Here is a 17,286-nt window from a genome sequence, read left to right as displayed (position 1 = left end):
CAATCAACCACCAAGCTCGGGATTGGACATCTAGGAGGTACCCAGAGATGCTTGTGCCATGAATGAATGTTTCTTTTTCATTAAATGTTCAGAGCCATGGAGTGGTAGCCTTGGACAATACTTTTTAAAGTATTTAGTCCAGTTCTCTCTTTTATAATTTGTTAGGTGGGTCTGGAGTAGCGCTCAGTCTAAGGCAGATTATCCTCCATTGCCGAGTCATCTGAGCATGCTACCCAGTGCCCTGTGAATTAGGGAATTTTCCCGTACAGCTAGTGGGCATAAGTGCTGTTCCCTTTCAGACAGTTCTCTCTCCAGTCTTGGGTACTTTCCTCACACTCATGGGCTAAATACTCACAAGGGACCTTCTGTAGCTCTCTGGGGTGCTCTGTCCTGTGAACTCTAGTTGTCTTGCTCTCCCCAGACTTAGAGCTCAGTCTTCTCAACTCAGGGAGTTTCTTGGGCTCCACCTGTCTCCCCTCATCTCCCAAGGCAGCGAGCTGGACTCACAGGGCTCCCCTTGTCTGTCTCCCATCTCTCAGGGATCACTGCCTTTCATTGCCTGATGTCCAGTATCTTGAAAATCATTATTTCATGTATTTTGTTTGGGTGTTTTGGTTGTTTTAGGCAGGAGAGTAAATGGGTCCCTGTTACTCCATCATGGTAGGAAGTAGAGTTTCCCTTGTTTTCCCTTCGGAGATGAAGAAGCTGGGAGAAGGGTATGACTTGCTCAAAGCTGCACATCTCATTGGCGTCAGCAAAGAGGCAGCCTCCTGTCCCCACTGTGTGCCAGCACACAGGCAGGGTCCCTGCTCTCTGTAAGTCCATGGTTTGTTGGGCAGACAGACAAATCAACTGAGAATTTGAGACAGATGCTTAAGTCAAGGAAAGCAAACCACAATGTATTTTATGAGGTGGGTATTCATCCACAGGGTACCAAGGAAGCATGGAAGGAAGTGAGAGGGCAAGGAAGGGCTCCTGGGAGGCTTGGCACATGAGCCTTGCGGTGAAGGAGAGGCAGGAGTCATCCAGGCGGGAGAGGAGGGAGGAAGTCTCAGGAACAGGTAACACACACAACAGCTCGGAGACAGGAAGCATGTCCCTCGCCTCAAGACCAGTGTGTATGGTGTGTACTACGGGGGAGACCTATGTGTGTTTTATTGTGGATATGAACCTGCTCCATCCCCCGACAGAGTCCCTGAAGTCTGGAAATTTCTTCCAACACAAGTCTGCTGTGGTGTTTCAGCCTGGGGATGTTTGTGTAGGGTCTTGTTCAGGGCTATGCAATTGATGTTACCATGGGGTTTCTGGTGGGACTCTGGCCTTCCACACTCTTGAAGGCAGCCAACAATATTCCTTTCAGTGATATGGAGCATCCTCCATCAAGAAACAGTTGAAACTTACCCCAGTCCCACTCCTGGTCCCAGTAAAAACAGCGTGGGAGCCCACTCCCTTTAGCCCGTTTCTCTAGGTGAGCCCTACCAGATCTATTGCCAAGGTGAGGCTCAGGAACTGCCTGGAGGTTCTCAGCTGAACGTCTGCCAGAGCCAGACCCTGAAACAATTGATGGGTTAGAAATCTGCATCAACTTCTGTGGGATCGGTGGTGATATCCCCTTTATCATTTTTTATTGCGTCTATTTGATTCTTCTCTCTTTTTTTCTTTATTAGTCTTGCTAGCGGTCTATCAATTTTGTTGATCCTTTCAAAAAACCAGCTCCTGGATTCATTAATTTTTTGAAGGGTTTTTTGTGTCTCTATTTCCTTCAGTTCTGCTCTGATTTTAGTTATTTCTTGCCTTCTGCTAGCTTTTGAATGTGTTTGCTCTTGCTTTTCTAGTTCTTTTAATTGTGATGTTAGGGTGTCAATTTTGGATCTTTCCTGCTTTCTCTTGTGGGCATTTAGTGCTATAAATTTCCCTCTACACACTGCTTTGAATGCATCCCAGAGATTCTGGTATGTTGTGTCTTTGTTCTTGTTGGTTTCAAAGAACATCTTTATTTCTGCCTTCATTTCGTTATGTACCATCATTCTCAGTAAACTATCGCAAGAACAAAAAAGCAAACACCGCATATTCTCACTCATAGGTGGGAATTGAACAATGAGATCACATGGACACAGGAAAGGGAACATCACACTCTGGGGACTGTTGTGGGGTGGGGGGAGGGGGGAGGGATAGCATCGGGAGATATACCTAATGCTAGATGACGAGTTAGTGGGTGCAGCGCACCAGCATGGCACATGTATACATATGTAACTAACCTGCACAATGTGCACATGTACCCTAAAACTTAAAGTATAATTAAAAAAAAAAAAAGGCAGGAATCATTAAAAAAAAAAAAATCTGCATCAACTAAATGCAGGCATTCCTGGCCCCGTGGGTGCTGCACTCCTGGCCCCGTGGGTGCTGCACTCCTGGCCCCATGGGTGCTGCACTCCTGGGTGCCTTTGCACTTGGTAGGGGCAGGAGGGGGAGGCTTTTGGCCTATCAGAGGCCTTAGGCTTTTGGCTCACCTCTAGCCTGGTTTATTTCTACAAAAACCAGACCAGTTGTCTTATGACTGTTTGGATCCCAGTCTGGGCTCCTCCAGTGACAGCAACTGCTGTCATCAATGCTGGTTCTCCAGAGATTTCTCATTCATTCATTCATAAAACAATAGGGAACATTTTGGACAGTATCCTGTCCTCATGGGATTATGGTTTGGTAGGGATGGCTGGACATTCATCAATCACTCAAATAAGTATAAAATTACAACTGTGATAAGTGTTATACAAAAAGGAATTAGGGCTTATGAAATACAGTGAAGGTGGGACTTGCCATTGTTTGGAAGCCAAAAAAGGCTCTTTCCCAGGAAGTGACAATAGCATGAGACCTCAGTGTGAACAGAGCTTGGTGAGCCAGCGGGTAGGGGGTGGTGAGGTGGGAGCCATAGGGGTGAGATGTGCCCAGCTCAGCCAGTGTCTGGGTGCAGTCAGCAGGAACTACACGGAAAGGTCAATATGGAGACTTCTACAGGTTCCATGGGATGTGTTAAGAGTTTTGGTCTTTTTCCTAAGAGCAATGGGTGACTGTTGAAGGCTTTTTAATGAGGAGGCAAGAAGATTAGATTTTTGCTTCAGAAACCTCACTTGGGCTCCAGTGTAGAGACTGAATTGGAGGTGGGCAAGAGTAGAATTGTCAGATAGAACACAGGATGCCTATTTAAATTTCAATTTCAGATAAACAATGCATACTTTTTTAGTATATGTCCCAAATACCACATGGGATATAATTACATTTAAAATTTATTGTTTTAACTGTATTTTTAAAAAGTTTTAAGTAGGTTGCAAATATTGCATGGGACCTAATTATGCTAAAGATTATTCATCGTTTATCTGAAATTCACATTTAATTTGACATCCTGTATTTTTATTTGTTCGATCTGGCAACCCTTAGCAAGAGAAAATGTGGAGAGACTGGTTATAGACCAGTTATTGTTGTAAACTACTAAAAGATGTTTAGGTTAGGGTAGCAGAGGTGGAGATGGAGAGGAGTGGACAGAAAAGGAATAGTCCTGGTTGGTCCAAATCTGCGATTCAAAGGCATCTGGAGGACAGAGTCCATCAGCTTCCCTCCCACTCTGAAACTAATTACCACACACGTGCCATTTAAAGGCACGTGGGTATGGTATGGTGAACTCCATAGTCTCAGTGCAGATCAGGTGCCTGGTCAGAACCTGCACTGAATGGCCTATAAGAGGTGTGCTGTGACAGTGTGAGGTGGTCTTCTTTCTGTCTCCATCCCTCCAGGCCAGAGACACCTGAGAGGTGAGTTCTGTGCATTGCAGTGACTAATGTGTGTGAAGGAGAGGTTTGGTAGAAAGGTCAAGACCTTACGACAATAGAGGCAATATTGTAAGTTGTACACTGTTTTTCCCCATGACAACTCACATTTTACAAATCAAACAGTGGAGTAAAGCAGTCAAGAACATGGGCTTTGCCAGGGGTTTTAAACCCCATCGGTTATTAGCTTGTCTACACTATCTGTGTGATCTTGGCTGAGATACTTAACTCTCTTGGCTTTGCAACATATTTTAAGATTAGCACTAAAGTACATTGAAAGCCAGGCCCACAGGAGATGCTTAGTAAATTGTATATGCTACTAGAATCAACAGTCTCCTTGTTTCAGAAGGCAGGCTTACTCTTCGTCTTCTTACACAACTCACTTGATTATCTTCTTAATTCACAGCTCTGGTTTTGTCACGGTTCACACTGTTCAGTGTCTTCCACTGCCTTGTGTAGCATATCTCCATGCACTCATCTCAGTTTGCCCCAACTAAGTTTCATGGAGATCTGCTGCACAAGGCAACAGAAGATTGTTGCACATGAAGATTGTCACTATTGCCCATCAGAACCCCTTTGTCCAAGCAAACCAGCCCGTGTAACCCTCCTTAAACATAGCTTGAACTTTCCACTTTTTTGTTTGCCTAGAATGTCTTTGCCTGTATCTGTTCAAGCCTTATTAATCAAAAGTATTTATAAGTTAATGTTAACAGAAATATGAACCAAAACAAGATATAAAACTTATATATAAAATGAGATAAATGCCTGTCACTGGGGAAATAGCCAAACAAATTAGTATTCATGTCTACTGTGTAATACTACGCATCTATTACAGTAGCTATATGCAAACTGTCCTGGAAAGATATCTATGATACGATGCTAAATGAAAAAACAAATTATAGAGGAATATGTGAAGTAGGGTCACAGTTGCTTAGGAAGGAACCTAGTTCTATCTATACGGAAAGAGTAGGGATTAAATATATTCCAAAAGGTTAAGTGAGGTTCCTTTTGGAGAGGAGGGTGGGAATTGAGTTGGAAGTCAAAGGAAACTCCTAACATTTAGTTAATATACTTTAATGTTTTAAGCTTGTTCATTTACCTGAACTGTGTTAATTTTGTAATTGAAATTAAATCAAAATGCATAGAAAAAGGTTTAGAAGAACTAAATAAACTGTGGTTATGTTTCAGTTGTTAGACTGGGGAGGCTCTTGCCCTGTCCTTACTTATCATTATTTTATTAAAGAACAAAATGGTAATGGAAGAAGATTACCCTTCTGCCAAATCCAACTGAAGTGCTACTCCCTCAACGAAGTATGTTTCTAATTCCTCAACTGAATGTGCTGCCTCCTTTCTTTGAACCCTCAAAGTACTTTATATATCTTTTGTGGCATTTTCTCATTCTATCTTAGTGAGCATTTCAGGTGCCCAAGTATGAAGACAAGTATTTCATACCAGTCTTACTGCCCCTCTGCATTGAAGTAACGTGACGCTATCATGGTAGAGAAGGAAATAGGATTTTGAGTCAGAGCGTCTGGATGTTGCCTCTTATTCTGGATGTCTATTGCAGCCTGACAGAATAGCCCACACTTAGTAGCCTAAAGCAACAGTCATTTCATTTTATCTCATGATTTTTTGTTCAGGAACTTGGGCAGAGCTGGGCTGGGTGATTATTCTGCTTCATGTGGTGTTGACTGGGGTCACTTGGTGGTAGCCAGCTTGGAGGTGGGATGGACGGGAGGGTTCAGGAAGGCTTTAGTTGTATGCCTGCTGCTTGGCAGGGCAGCTGGAAGACTGGGCTCAGCTGAGTGCCTTTCCCTTACTGGGTACTCTCAGGACGCCTCCATAGACTTCTTATGGTGTGATTCAGGGCTTCAAGGGATAAGGCGGACCAAGGCTGAGGCTGCCTGTCTTCTAAAGCAGTGGTCCCCAACCTTTTTGGCACCAGGGACTGGTTTCATGGAATACAATATTTCCATGGACCAAGGGTAGGGGTGGTGGTGGCAGGGATGGTTTCAGGATGAAACTGTTCCACTTCAGATCATCAGGCATTAGATTCTCATAAAGAACACGCAACCTAGATCCCTCACATGTGCAGTTCACAATAGGGTTCACGCTCCTATGAGAATCTAATGCCATCACTGATCTGACAAGAGGCAGAGCTCAGGCGGTAATGCTTGCTCACCCACCACGCATCTCCTGTTGTGTGGTCTGGTTCCTAACAGGCCATGGACCAGTACCGGTCAGTTTGTGGCCCCGGGGATTGGGGACCCCTGTTCTAAAGGATGGAACTGGCATAGTATCACTCCTGCTATACTCCACTGGTTAAACATCCACAGATCCAATGCAGATTCAAGGGGGGTGGGAACAGAGATGCTACCTCTTAAAAGAATATGTGTGAAAAATCTGTGGCCATCATCAATTTATCACAGCTTTGCTATGAGAAATACAACTTCTGTGTCTCAATGACTCCATTTGCAGGTTATAAAGATCCAAAGCTATAATGTGTGCAAAGCATGCTATGCATTATAAAAAAAACAGTATGCACTATAAATATTAACAATTACCTTGGTACTAAATCTATGCCTTACTCAAGGCAGGTACTCATTAAATGTTTAATACTTTGAAAGCAAACTCATTTAAACACAGATATTTCCTAAGAAAAACATAAAGAACGGAATGCTGGATGATCACATAGAAGCGTGGCGCAGTTTTAGAGTATAGACTTTGGATTAGGTTGACATGAGTTAAATCCAAGCTCTGTCACCCAGTTCCTATCTATGTGGCCTTTGTTAATTTGCCTCACCTCTCTGAGCCTTAATTGCCTAATCATATGGAAATAGTATTACCTACCCAGCAGGGTTGCTGTAAGCATTGGAGTTAATTTGTGTCAAGCACCTACTAGGGTCACATAGTAGGTGTGCAGTTTTTCTAAGATGATATCGAGTCATATAGAAAGTTTGTACTCCTCACTTATTTCTCTACACTGCTCACCTCCATGAGCTCAAAGGATTGAGAGGAGTCCGGAGTCCAGGTCCTTGTGAGAGCACTGGGGAAAAGGGAAAGGCCCTCCTTCTTGTTTCTCCCAGTCTCTTCCTCTCTCCAATGTTCACCTCTGGGAATCTGTGTCCATGCAGCTTTTTTTTGTGAAGCCATTCCTCTCTGCTGGAAGCGGCCCCCTTTTCAGACCTGTGGCTCTTCCTTTCATAGATGTACGAGATCAAAGCAGGAGGCAGCATTGCAAAGAAGTTCAGCGCGGCTCTGCAGAAGCTGAGCTCGCCCCTGCAGCCCCGAGTTCCAGAACACAGCAACAACAAGATGAAAAACCTCTCCTACCCATTCTCCAGGGAGAAGATGTACCTGTGAGTATTGAAGCTGCTGGAGCAGAGATGTGGGAAGGGATGGGAAGGAAAATTGAATACTGTTCTATGACTCAGCCCTGGGGCTCCCAAAGTGGGTGCCCCAGTGCCTGGGAGAGAGAGTAGGAAGCATGCTCTCATGGTGACATTGTCCCTGTGCCTGCTTTGGGAACCCCCTCCCCATGTGAGATTGTCCCAAACAGCCAAGGGTGCTTGTCCAGCAGGAAATCCACCATTTGACCATTTTGCAGGATGGAGGGCAAACCAGGGAGCAGCCAACAATAAACTTTGGAACTCTGTGAGAAAGTGGTCAGACACCTGTGTATCTTCTGTAGGAAAACCTTCTGCCCAATTGCCAGTCTAATAGGGTTTCAACAGGATATGATAAACCAGAGAGAAGGTGGATGAAGCTTCTGGGTTTCTGGATTCCAGCTGCCTACTTGTACACTCATTGACTCTCAGGGGTCTTTCCCTGTCCCTGCACCCTGCCTAGGAAGAGTGAATAAAAGCTCTTCACAGAGATAGCCACTTGGAAACGTCTGGAAGGGGGAGCCACAGCTGGGAAGTGGGAGATGCAGCCGCCAAGCATCAACTTTGCTCTAGGAGCTAAGGAGAAAATAAACAACCATCGAGGGTGATGAGAAAATGGAGCAAGAGAGGGAAAGGCCGGGGCATGGAAGGGCAGAGAGGACAGAAAGAAGGACCTTCTCATTTTAGGAGGTGGAAGTTGTGGAGCAGTGTTTCTGCTGTCCATAAGAGACCATCTCCTATCCATCTCTGCTGTGTTTGATATTATCCTACACACATGAATATGCTGTTTCATTTGCATATATTTACCCTCTCATTGAGTCCTCATGTCCCCTTGCGAGGTGGCGGGCCAGGTCTAACTATCTTCTATTATAGATACCAAAGTCTAGGTCCATCCAGGGTCATACCGCCCTAAGTGGCTGAGCTGGGCCTTGCATGGTGACTGGTGGCTTGCTGCTCTTTCTGTGTCCTGTGGTGCTTCCCTGCATCCCCTTCCCTGGGCCTTCATTTATGCTGGTGCTGGCATCTGAATGGTCACTTCACATGCACCTCCGTTCATTTTACTTCTGTTGTCCTTCAAGACTGGTTCATCAACACCTTCCTTTTGAAGGATATTCTGCTCTTCCCAACCAGAAGCACGTGCTTCACCCTCTGAACTTTCATAGCAATGGTCTGCATGTTACTATGTTCTACTCTGTGTCAGTTACTTGGAGAAATGTACATTCCAGTGACTGGGGCTCCTGGGGTGCTGGGAGCGTATTTCCTTCCTTCATCAGTGCATCCTCTAGCACAGCTTCCTCAGCATGACAAACATGCCCCATGTGCTATTTTCTGAGTGAAAGCTCAGTATATGAAGTTAAAAACAGACCCAGCCCTTGCATAATTAAGATTTTTCTAATGGATGAGATGACAGTGACATTAAATCAAATTTTGAAGAATCAGAGTGATAATCCAACACCCTGAAATGATACCCTTTTTGTTTTGTATTTTTCACTGTCTTTGTTCATGCACCAGTATCTTTTCTACATACTTTCCATTTGGAACCTTATCATCATATAATATTTTTCTAACATGGTGTAATCTTTTTCTTTACACAAAGTTTTCATAATTATAAATTTCAATGACTGCATGATACCCTATCCTATAGATTTGGGCATTGCATCTTATTGCTATAATCTTTGTTATAAATACCTTTTCAATAAGCATTTTTATTCATGTTATTTTTCTTTCCTTGTGTTGAGTTTCTTCCCTAAGATAAATTTCTAGAATGTGTTTTTAGAATTACTGAGTCAAGAAGGGCATAAACATCATGTGTGTGTGCACCTCATAAGTCTTGCTATGTTGCTTTCTAAAGATTTGTTGTGGGCCTGGGGTGGCAGTGGTCTCAGGGCAAGGGTAATGAAATGAATTTGCCATCTGCTCTCTTGGTGTCTCCAGGTACAACATCCAGGAAAAGGACACCTTCTTTGATAATGCCACCCGCAGCCGCATTGTAAGTAAATGGATGTACTGTGTTAGGAAAGAGGATGGGGAAAGGGCTGAGTTCCTAGTTGGCAGGGCATCTTACCCGCCCTGCCACCTCACACCGTTATTTGCTTGGAGTTGCCTAGCAACAGAGAAGAGTATGCAAGAGCTTCCCCATTCCCCAAAAGAAACAGCAAATAACTGCCCTCCCTCGTGGTTTAAGAGGAGCATCTTCTCTTTATGGGTTCTCCATTAAACTTCTTCTTAGAAAAAAAAGAAAAACAGAGGTGGTCATAGTTGGTGCGGGTGTTAGTTAGGTGAACCCCTTGATTTACAATTGAGGAAACTGAGGCTCTGAGAAGCAATGCATTGAAAAAAATTATATAGATCGTTAGCGTCAGAACAAGGATCGTTAGCATTAGAACTAGTCCTTCTGATTGTTGGGCCGCTGTGTTTGTTTATGCATTTTCCCTTCTTTCAACTCCCAAGACAGAGTCATGTGAATTTCTATAACAAGGAATGCTAGTTAGCCAATTTGCGCAAGAATAATATCACCAGCCCATTCAATAGAAAGCCAACGCTCGTGACCATAGCTCTTCTTCTACAGTCGTTTTGCCTTCATGTCAAGTGTTTGAATTTTGTAGGATGATTGGTTCTAATAAAAATCTGCATATGGCCTGTGTTTCTGTGGCCCCTGCATGAGCTGTAGAACATCTTCATTCACCGATTATTCTCTGTCACCCTAGAGGTCACATAGCCTATGGGCAGAAGAGAGAAAGAGGGGCCCAAGGAATGCCAGAAACTTACACATGCCCACATGGGACGTATGGAAGTGCGTTTCCATTGATCCTTACCAAAGAACTGAAGTTTCCACAGGAGGAATGAGGATTAGATACCTAGAAGGACCTCCCAGCTAATAGGGTGGTAAGAAAATATATGAATAAGAAGGGACAGGTGATTAGAGGAGGCTAGGCTATTTCCCAGGCACACTGCAAACATGACATTAACTCTTACTTGCAGGATGGGCAAGGAAATCTCAGATCCCTTAGCCTAGTGTTTTAGGCAGAGTTAAAATGGGCATAGATCTCTTTTTTTTCCAATGGAAAAAGGCATTAACGTCCCATTTTCTTGGTTGATGCTATTACAAACCAATTAAATCTCACTGTGGCTTGGGTCCCACGACTGTGGGGGAGTAATAAGGTGTTGTGGAGATTACTCGATAATTGCAAAGTACTCGTAAAATAATACAATGCCATATAAGTGCTGTTCCTAATTATTATTGCTGTTGAATTACTGCACTATATTAGGAGCAGAATTAAACACTCTTGGGCCCCGTAGTTATTTATTTACCACTCCCTTTAGGCTGTGACTGGAATATGGGAATGTAAATAATGATGGAATAACACTTCTTCTAGCATTCATCTCTCCTTCTGGAAGCATCTTCCTTTCCTCAGTCCACCCCACATTGAGAACAGGGGAAAAGAGCCTTGAGTTTTTTCCTGGGGTCTATTCTGCCCTGGACTTTGGTTGGAGGACCTCACCCACATCTGCGGATGTCTCCTCTGTGCCTGCTTCTTTGTGGGTGTCTGAGCACCTCAGCTGTTTGTTGCAAACAGACTTCATTGCTGGGCATCTCTTTATAGACTGGCATAGGCTGGGGACTCAGGAGGTCACTAGTTGGCCAGCAGGTTTACACTGACCCACCTTTGTCCCTCCCTGATTATTTTGTGGGAAGCACCCCTTTCCTCCCATGTAAGAAACACAGTCCCCTGCAGGCCCCATAGGCCAGGGGATTCTGTAGGCTGTTTTGGGCATGTAGGGCTTTAGGCAGGCAAAGCCACTGAGTCGGCAGCTGCTGTGTGCCTAGGACTGTGCTCTAAGACATGGATCTTCAAGGAAGTGTATGATATGCTCTGATCAGGGAGGCAAGATGAGGACCCAGGAAAAAACCAGAGAAATAAAGACATCAATGACCAACATAGAGGTAGCTCCTTTGCTGTTGCAGAGCACTTTCCTGTGCACGGTCTGGCTGGCGTCCCCGAGCAGCTCAGCGAGATGGCCCCATTACAGATGCAAGCTGCCCCTCCTGGTGTTTGCTCAGGACCCTCTGCACCTACCTCCACGTTCGGAGCTTTCTGCTACCACACTGGCTCTCCCTGTCAGCCGGGCTCCAGGCTGGGGGAGAGGGCCCGCCCCTCCCCGGGACCCGCCAGACAGAACCCCGCCTTCCCTGAGGTTCCCCGACGTGGGCGGCAGACACTGTCCCCTACTCCACAGACCCAGGGCTTCCTCCCAGCCCTCCCGAGGCTATGTGGTCTGGGGTGGGCTCCTCTGTTTTCCTTACTTCCTGTGACTGCCGTCCATTTCTAGCCTTTTATTCATTTGTTTTTCTCAGGGTGGGGCGAAGGGGCGGGGGATGTGTGCGTGGGGCTTACATTCCTTGTTTCCTCAAAGTCCTCAAGTCTGAGTGGGGTTGATGTGCGGGCCATGAGCCAGGCACATGCTTGGCTTCGTCCTGGCTCCAAATGGGCCCGGGCGCCTCCCGCCCCTGCCAGGCAGTGGTGAGGGTGACACACGGTGGAGAGTGGGGGGGAGCTAGGAGCTCACAGCTCTGCTGTCGTCCCCTTTTAGGTGCACGAGATCCTGAAGCGCACAGCCTGCTCCCGAGCCAACAACACGATGGGTAAGGACCCCAGCCCGCGGGCAGGGTGCTGACGGGCGCTGAGGCGGCTCCCGCCCCGTGCTTTCAACAGCTCCCTTGGTCGGCAGCAAAGAACAAAACAGGCAAATGCCCCCCACGGAGAGGCTGCTTAGCTTGGGCTGAGAAGCCTGCCTTGGCCCCAGGAGCAGCGGGGGTCCCATTTCTCAGTGGGGCTGCCCCCAGGCTGTTGTAACTTCTCCCAGGCCCTCCTCCCAGGTCTCCGGGCTTTCTCTTTCTCTTTTCCCTGTACCGCCCACACCTGCTACTTTATCCGGATAATTCTGCGGCTCCTCTGTTTTTCACCATTTCCAGTAGTTTCTAATAACCCAAGAAAAGCATCTTAGAGGTCCTTTAGTCCAACCTCCTCATATTATGTAAGAAGAGATGAACCTCCAGAGAGGGGGCATGACCGTCCTAAGCCCACACAGCACGTGATGGCTGAGTCTGAGTGAGCCTCTTCTAACTTCAGCATTCTTCTCACCATATCCAGCTGAATCTGTTTGCCCTGTGGTTCGTTTCTTAAATATTAGGGTAATTGTCTTGGAAGCATTTGGGACCAAGTATAAGGCAGGCAGTATAAGGCAGGCAGTCCAGATCCTGATGGATCGTGTGGAAGACATCTGTGATGGCCCAGGTGCAATGTGAGCTGTGCCCATAACCCCATGAGACTGCTTTTTCGAAAAATGTGCCAAAAAGTCACGCACAAACACCTTTTGCGCGGGAGTCATTTTTGCATGTTGAACCCTTGTTCCCAAGGTGCTGCCATCTCCAAGCGGCTTCTGACAGCTTTGGGAGAGCTGCCTTCAGAATGCGCTCTGGGATGGCAAATCTTTGGCTTTTGAGGCAGCTTTAGGTTGAAAAGAGTTCAAAGTCATTTGGAGTCCTGTCTACTGAATAGAGGAGGTGATCAGGCTCAGGAATAACAATGATAATGATGATGTTAGCTAGCTAATATTTGAGAGTGTGTCGTGGGGCTTGTAAGCTGCCTGGGTACCCAGGGCACAGTGCTGGAGAAGGAATCAGAATGGGTTTTATGCCATGATAGTCTTTTTAGAATAGTGCTTAACCTCTCAACAGGGCAATTATGTTTGCTTGAATTTGCTTTGCTATATTCATCTTGCTACAAGATTCCAAATAACAATGCACTTTTTAAAAATCAGACCTTCCATGTTATGTTATTTGTCTGGAACACGGTGCTGATGAGGCGAGGCTGAGTAAGTGGGTGAGAGAATTAGCTTAAAAAACAGAGAAATTTTATATATATATATCAAGGATATATATATATATATATATATATGAGTTTATTAAGCATTAGCCCACCGACTCAAATGTTAATCTCCTTTGGCAACACCCTCTCAGACACACCCAGGATCAATAGTTTGCATCTTTCAGTCCAATCAAGTCGACACTCAGTATTAACCATCACGAATCCACCCATCGTCAACTTGAACCCATACACATCTCCTGAGATCATACATAATCTTCAAATAAAAGCAATAATAGGGTCATAATTACACCTAACGTAATACAACTATCCTTCGTACAACCGGAAATGCACTCATCCCCAATCCAAATACTATTACATAAAGTTAACAATACCTAAATGCTGATATGAGGTCAATAAATCTTATGTCACTTGATAAAGGAAAAAGGAAATAAAATGAAGATATTTCTTAATGCAAGTGTATACATGCACAAACATGTTTTTAACAAAAGAAGGAGGAAATACTCATGACAATTGCAGTCCTCGTTTCTGCAGCTGGTCATGTGGTCGTAGCTGGTGTTGATGAGTACCTTCTTCACTAAACATTCTGTATTCCCTTTGCCTTCAGCAACCACCTCAGCAGGTCGTGGTTTTCTTCCTGGTGGAGTGACCCAAACCATTCCTGAGGGGTCTGGGCCATTTGTATTCCTGCCTGGATTGGGCTGTTGTGGTTTCCCATTGACCTTAATCACAGGGCATGATAATACTAAGAGACGCCCTAACGAATCTCCTGTATTGCATGTACACTCTTCCTTACCTCTGTTGTGGAGTAGTAGACTGATTTCATCTTGATGGTCTGGGTCAATCACCCCAGCCAACACTGTAATTCCCTCCTTAGCCTGTTGACTTAAAGGTAGGAGGAGCCCAAAGTGTCCAGGTGGCAATCTTAACTTCCAGTTTAATGGAATTGTTGTTGTGTCTCCTGGAGGCAGCATTCCTCCCTCTGAAACTAAGATCTCTAGGCCAGCAGAACGTAATGCTGTGGGAACAGGAAGCAAAAATTTTGCTAGTGGATCACTAGGGGCGATGGTGAGTGGTGCCACTTCCACTTCAGTGCCTTGATTCTTGGACCCGTGAATCCTGGCTATGGGAGAAACAGTACCATATATTGGATGCTGATTCAGAGCATACATGGCCTTCTGGGGAACTTTGTCCCAGCCCAGCAAAGTATTGTCACCTAGTTGGTGTTGCAATTGTGACTTCAAAAGGCCATTCCACCGTTCTGTCAATCCAGCTGCTTCAGGATGATGGGGAACATGGTAAGACCAGTGAATTCCATGAGCATGAGTCCACTGCCACACTTCTTTAGCTGTAAAGTGAGTGCCTTGGTCAGAGGCAATGCTGTATGGAATACCATGATAGTGGATAAGACATTCTATGAGTCCACGGATGGTAGTTGATATGGTTTGGCTGTGTCCCCCTGCCAAAACTCAACTTGAATTGTATCTCCCAGAATTTCCACATGTTGTGGCAGGTACCCAGGGGGAGGTAATTCAATCATGGGGGCTGTTCTTTCCCATGCTATTCTTGTGATAGTGAATAAGTCTCACGAGATCTGATGGGTTTATCAGGGGTTTCCACTTTTGGTTCTTCCTCATTCTCTCTTGCTGCCACCATGTAAGAAGTGCCTTTCCCCTCCCACCATGATTCTGAGGCCTCCCAGCCATGTGTAACTGTAAGTCCTTTTTCTTCCCAGTCTCGGGTATGTCTCTATCAGCAGCTTGAAAATGGACTATTACAGTAAATTGGTACCAATAGAGTGGGGCATTGCTGAAAAGATACCCCAAAAATGTGGAAGCAACATTGGAACTGGGTAACAGGTGAAGGTTGGAACAGTTTGGAGGGCTCAGAAGAAGATAGGAAAATGTGGGAAAGTTTGGAACTTCCTAGAGACTTGTTGAATGGCTTTGCTCAAAATGCTGATAGCAATATGGACAATAAGGTCCAGGCTGAGGTGGTCTCAGATGGAGGTGAGGAACTTGTTGGGAACTGGTGTGAAGGTGACTCTTGTTACATTTTAGCAAAGAGACTGGTAGCATTTTGCCCCTGCCCTAGATATTAGTAGAACTATGAACTTGACAAAGATGGTTTAGGGTATCTGGCAGAAGAAATTTCTAAGCAGCAAAGCATTCAAGAGGCGACTTGGGTGCTGTTAAAAGCATTCAGTTTTATAAGGGAAGCAGAACATAAAAGTTTGGAAAATTTGCAGCCTGACTATATGATAGAAAAGAAAAACCCATTTTTCTGGGGAGAAATTCAAGCTGGCTGCAGAAATTTGCATAAGTAGCAAGGAGCCTAATGTTAATCCCCAAGACCATGGGGAAAATGTCTCCAGGCCATGTCAGGGACCTTCACAGCAGCTTCTCCCATCACAGACCCAGAGGCCCAGGAGGAAAAAATGGTTTCATGGGCTGGGCCCAGGGTCCCTGTGTTGTGTGCAGCCTAGGGACTTGCTGCCCTGTGTTCCAGCCGCTCCAGCTGTGGCTGAAAGGGGCCAACATACAGCTCAGGCTGTGGCTTCAGAGGATGGAAGCCCCAAGCCTTGGCAGCTTCCATGTAGTGTTGAGCCTGCAGGTGCACAGAAGTCAAGAATTGAGGTTTGGGAACCTCTGCCTAGATTTCAGAAGATGTATGGAAACGCCTGGATGTGCAGGCGAAAGTTTGCTGCAGGGGTGGGGCCCTCATGGAGAACCTCTGCTAGGGCAGTGTGCAGGGGAAATGTGGGGTTGAAGCTTCCACACAGAGTCCCTACTGGGGCACTGCCTAGTGGAGCTATGAGAAGAGGGCCACCCTCCTCCAGAACCCAGAACAGTAGATCCACTGACAGCTTGTGCTGTGTGCCTGGAAAAGCTGCAGACACTCAATGCCAGTCCATGAAAGCAGCCAGGAGGGAGGCTGTACCCTGCAAAGCCACAGGGTTGCAGCTGCCTAAGACCATGGGAACCAACATCTTGCATCAGCGTGACCCAGAGTCAAAGGAGATCATTTTGGAGCTTTAAAATTTTACTGCCCTGCTTGATTTCAGATGTGCATTAGCCCTGTAACCCCTTTGTTTTGGTCAATTTCTCCCATGTGGAATGGCTGTATTTACCAAATACCTGTACCCCCATTTTATCTCGGAAGTAACTAGCATGCTTTTGATTTTACAGGCTCATAGGCAGAAGGGACTTGCCTTATCTCAGATGAGACTTTGGACTGTGGACTTTTGGGTTAATTCTGAAATGAGTTAAGACTTTGGAGGGAAGGCATGATTGTGGACTTTTGGGTTAATTCTGAAATGAGTTAAGACTCTGTTGGGAAGGCATGATTGGTTTTGAAATGTGAGGACATGAGATTTGGAAGAGCCAGAGGTGGAATGATATGGTTTGGCTGTGTCCCCCTGCAAATCTCAACTTGAATTGTATCTCCCAGAATTCCCATGTGTTGTGGGAGGGACATAGGGTGGGTAATTGAATCATGGGGGCTGTTCTTTCCCATGCTATTCTCATGATAGTGAATAAGTCTCATGAGATCTGATGGGTTTATCAGGGGTTTCTGCTTTTGCTTCTTCCTCTTTCTCTCTTGCCCTCTTGCCACTGCCATGTAAGAAGTGCCTCCCTCCATGATTCTTGGGCCTCCCCAACCATGTGGAACTGTAAGTCTAATTAAACCTCTTTTTCTTCCCAGTCTGAGGTATATCTTTATCAGCAGTGTGAAAATGGACTAATACAGTAGTCTTGGCAGAAGCATTGCGTACAGGATAGGAAAACCCATACCCTGAGTAAGTGTCTGTTCTAGTGAGGACAAACCTCTGCCCTTTCCATGATGGAAGAGGTCCAAAATAATCAACCTGCCATCATGTAGCTGGTTGATCACCCCCAGGAATGGTGCCATATTTAGGGCTCAGTGTTGGTCTCTGCTGCTGGCAAATTGGGAAGTCAGCAGTGGCTGTAGCCAGGTCAGCCTTGGTGAGTGGAAGTCCATGTTGCTAAGCCCATGTGTAACCTCCATCCCTGCCACCATGGCCACTTTGTTCATGGGCCCATTGAGCAATGACGGGGTGGCTGGGGAAAGAGGTTGAGTAGTGTCCACAGAATAGGTCATCCTGTCCACTCCACTGCTGAGGTCACCCGCTGGTGAACACTCACATGGGATACAAATATCTTCACAGTTTTT

At 45.6% G+C, this 17,286-nt stretch overlaps 1 protein-coding gene across 2 annotated transcripts in view; it reads left to right on the top strand.

Annotated features, from left to right (window-relative positions):
• ANO2 (anoctamin 2) overlaps positions 1 to 17,286 on the top strand; it is a 380,970-nt gene that overhangs the window by 104,086 nt on the left and 259,598 nt on the right. For both annotated transcript variants that reach the window (XM_024347643.3, XM_024347642.3), the window contains exons 5-7: positions 7,026 to 7,177; positions 9,140 to 9,194; positions 11,798 to 11,849. In XM_024347643.3, coding sequence (XP_024203411.3) covers positions 7,026 to 7,177; positions 9,140 to 9,194; positions 11,798 to 11,849 — 259 coding nt within the window. The remainder of the gene's footprint in view (positions 1 to 7,025; positions 7,178 to 9,139; positions 9,195 to 11,797; positions 11,850 to 17,286) is intronic.

The sequence above is a fragment of the Pan troglodytes genome, chromosome 10 (genome assembly GCF_028858775.2).
Source record: "Pan troglodytes isolate AG18354 chromosome 10, NHGRI_mPanTro3-v2.0_pri, whole genome shotgun sequence".
Lineage (NCBI taxonomy): Eukaryota > Metazoa > Chordata > Mammalia > Primates > Hominidae > Pan > Pan troglodytes.
This window is presented reverse-complemented; position numbering and strand designations above follow the sequence as displayed.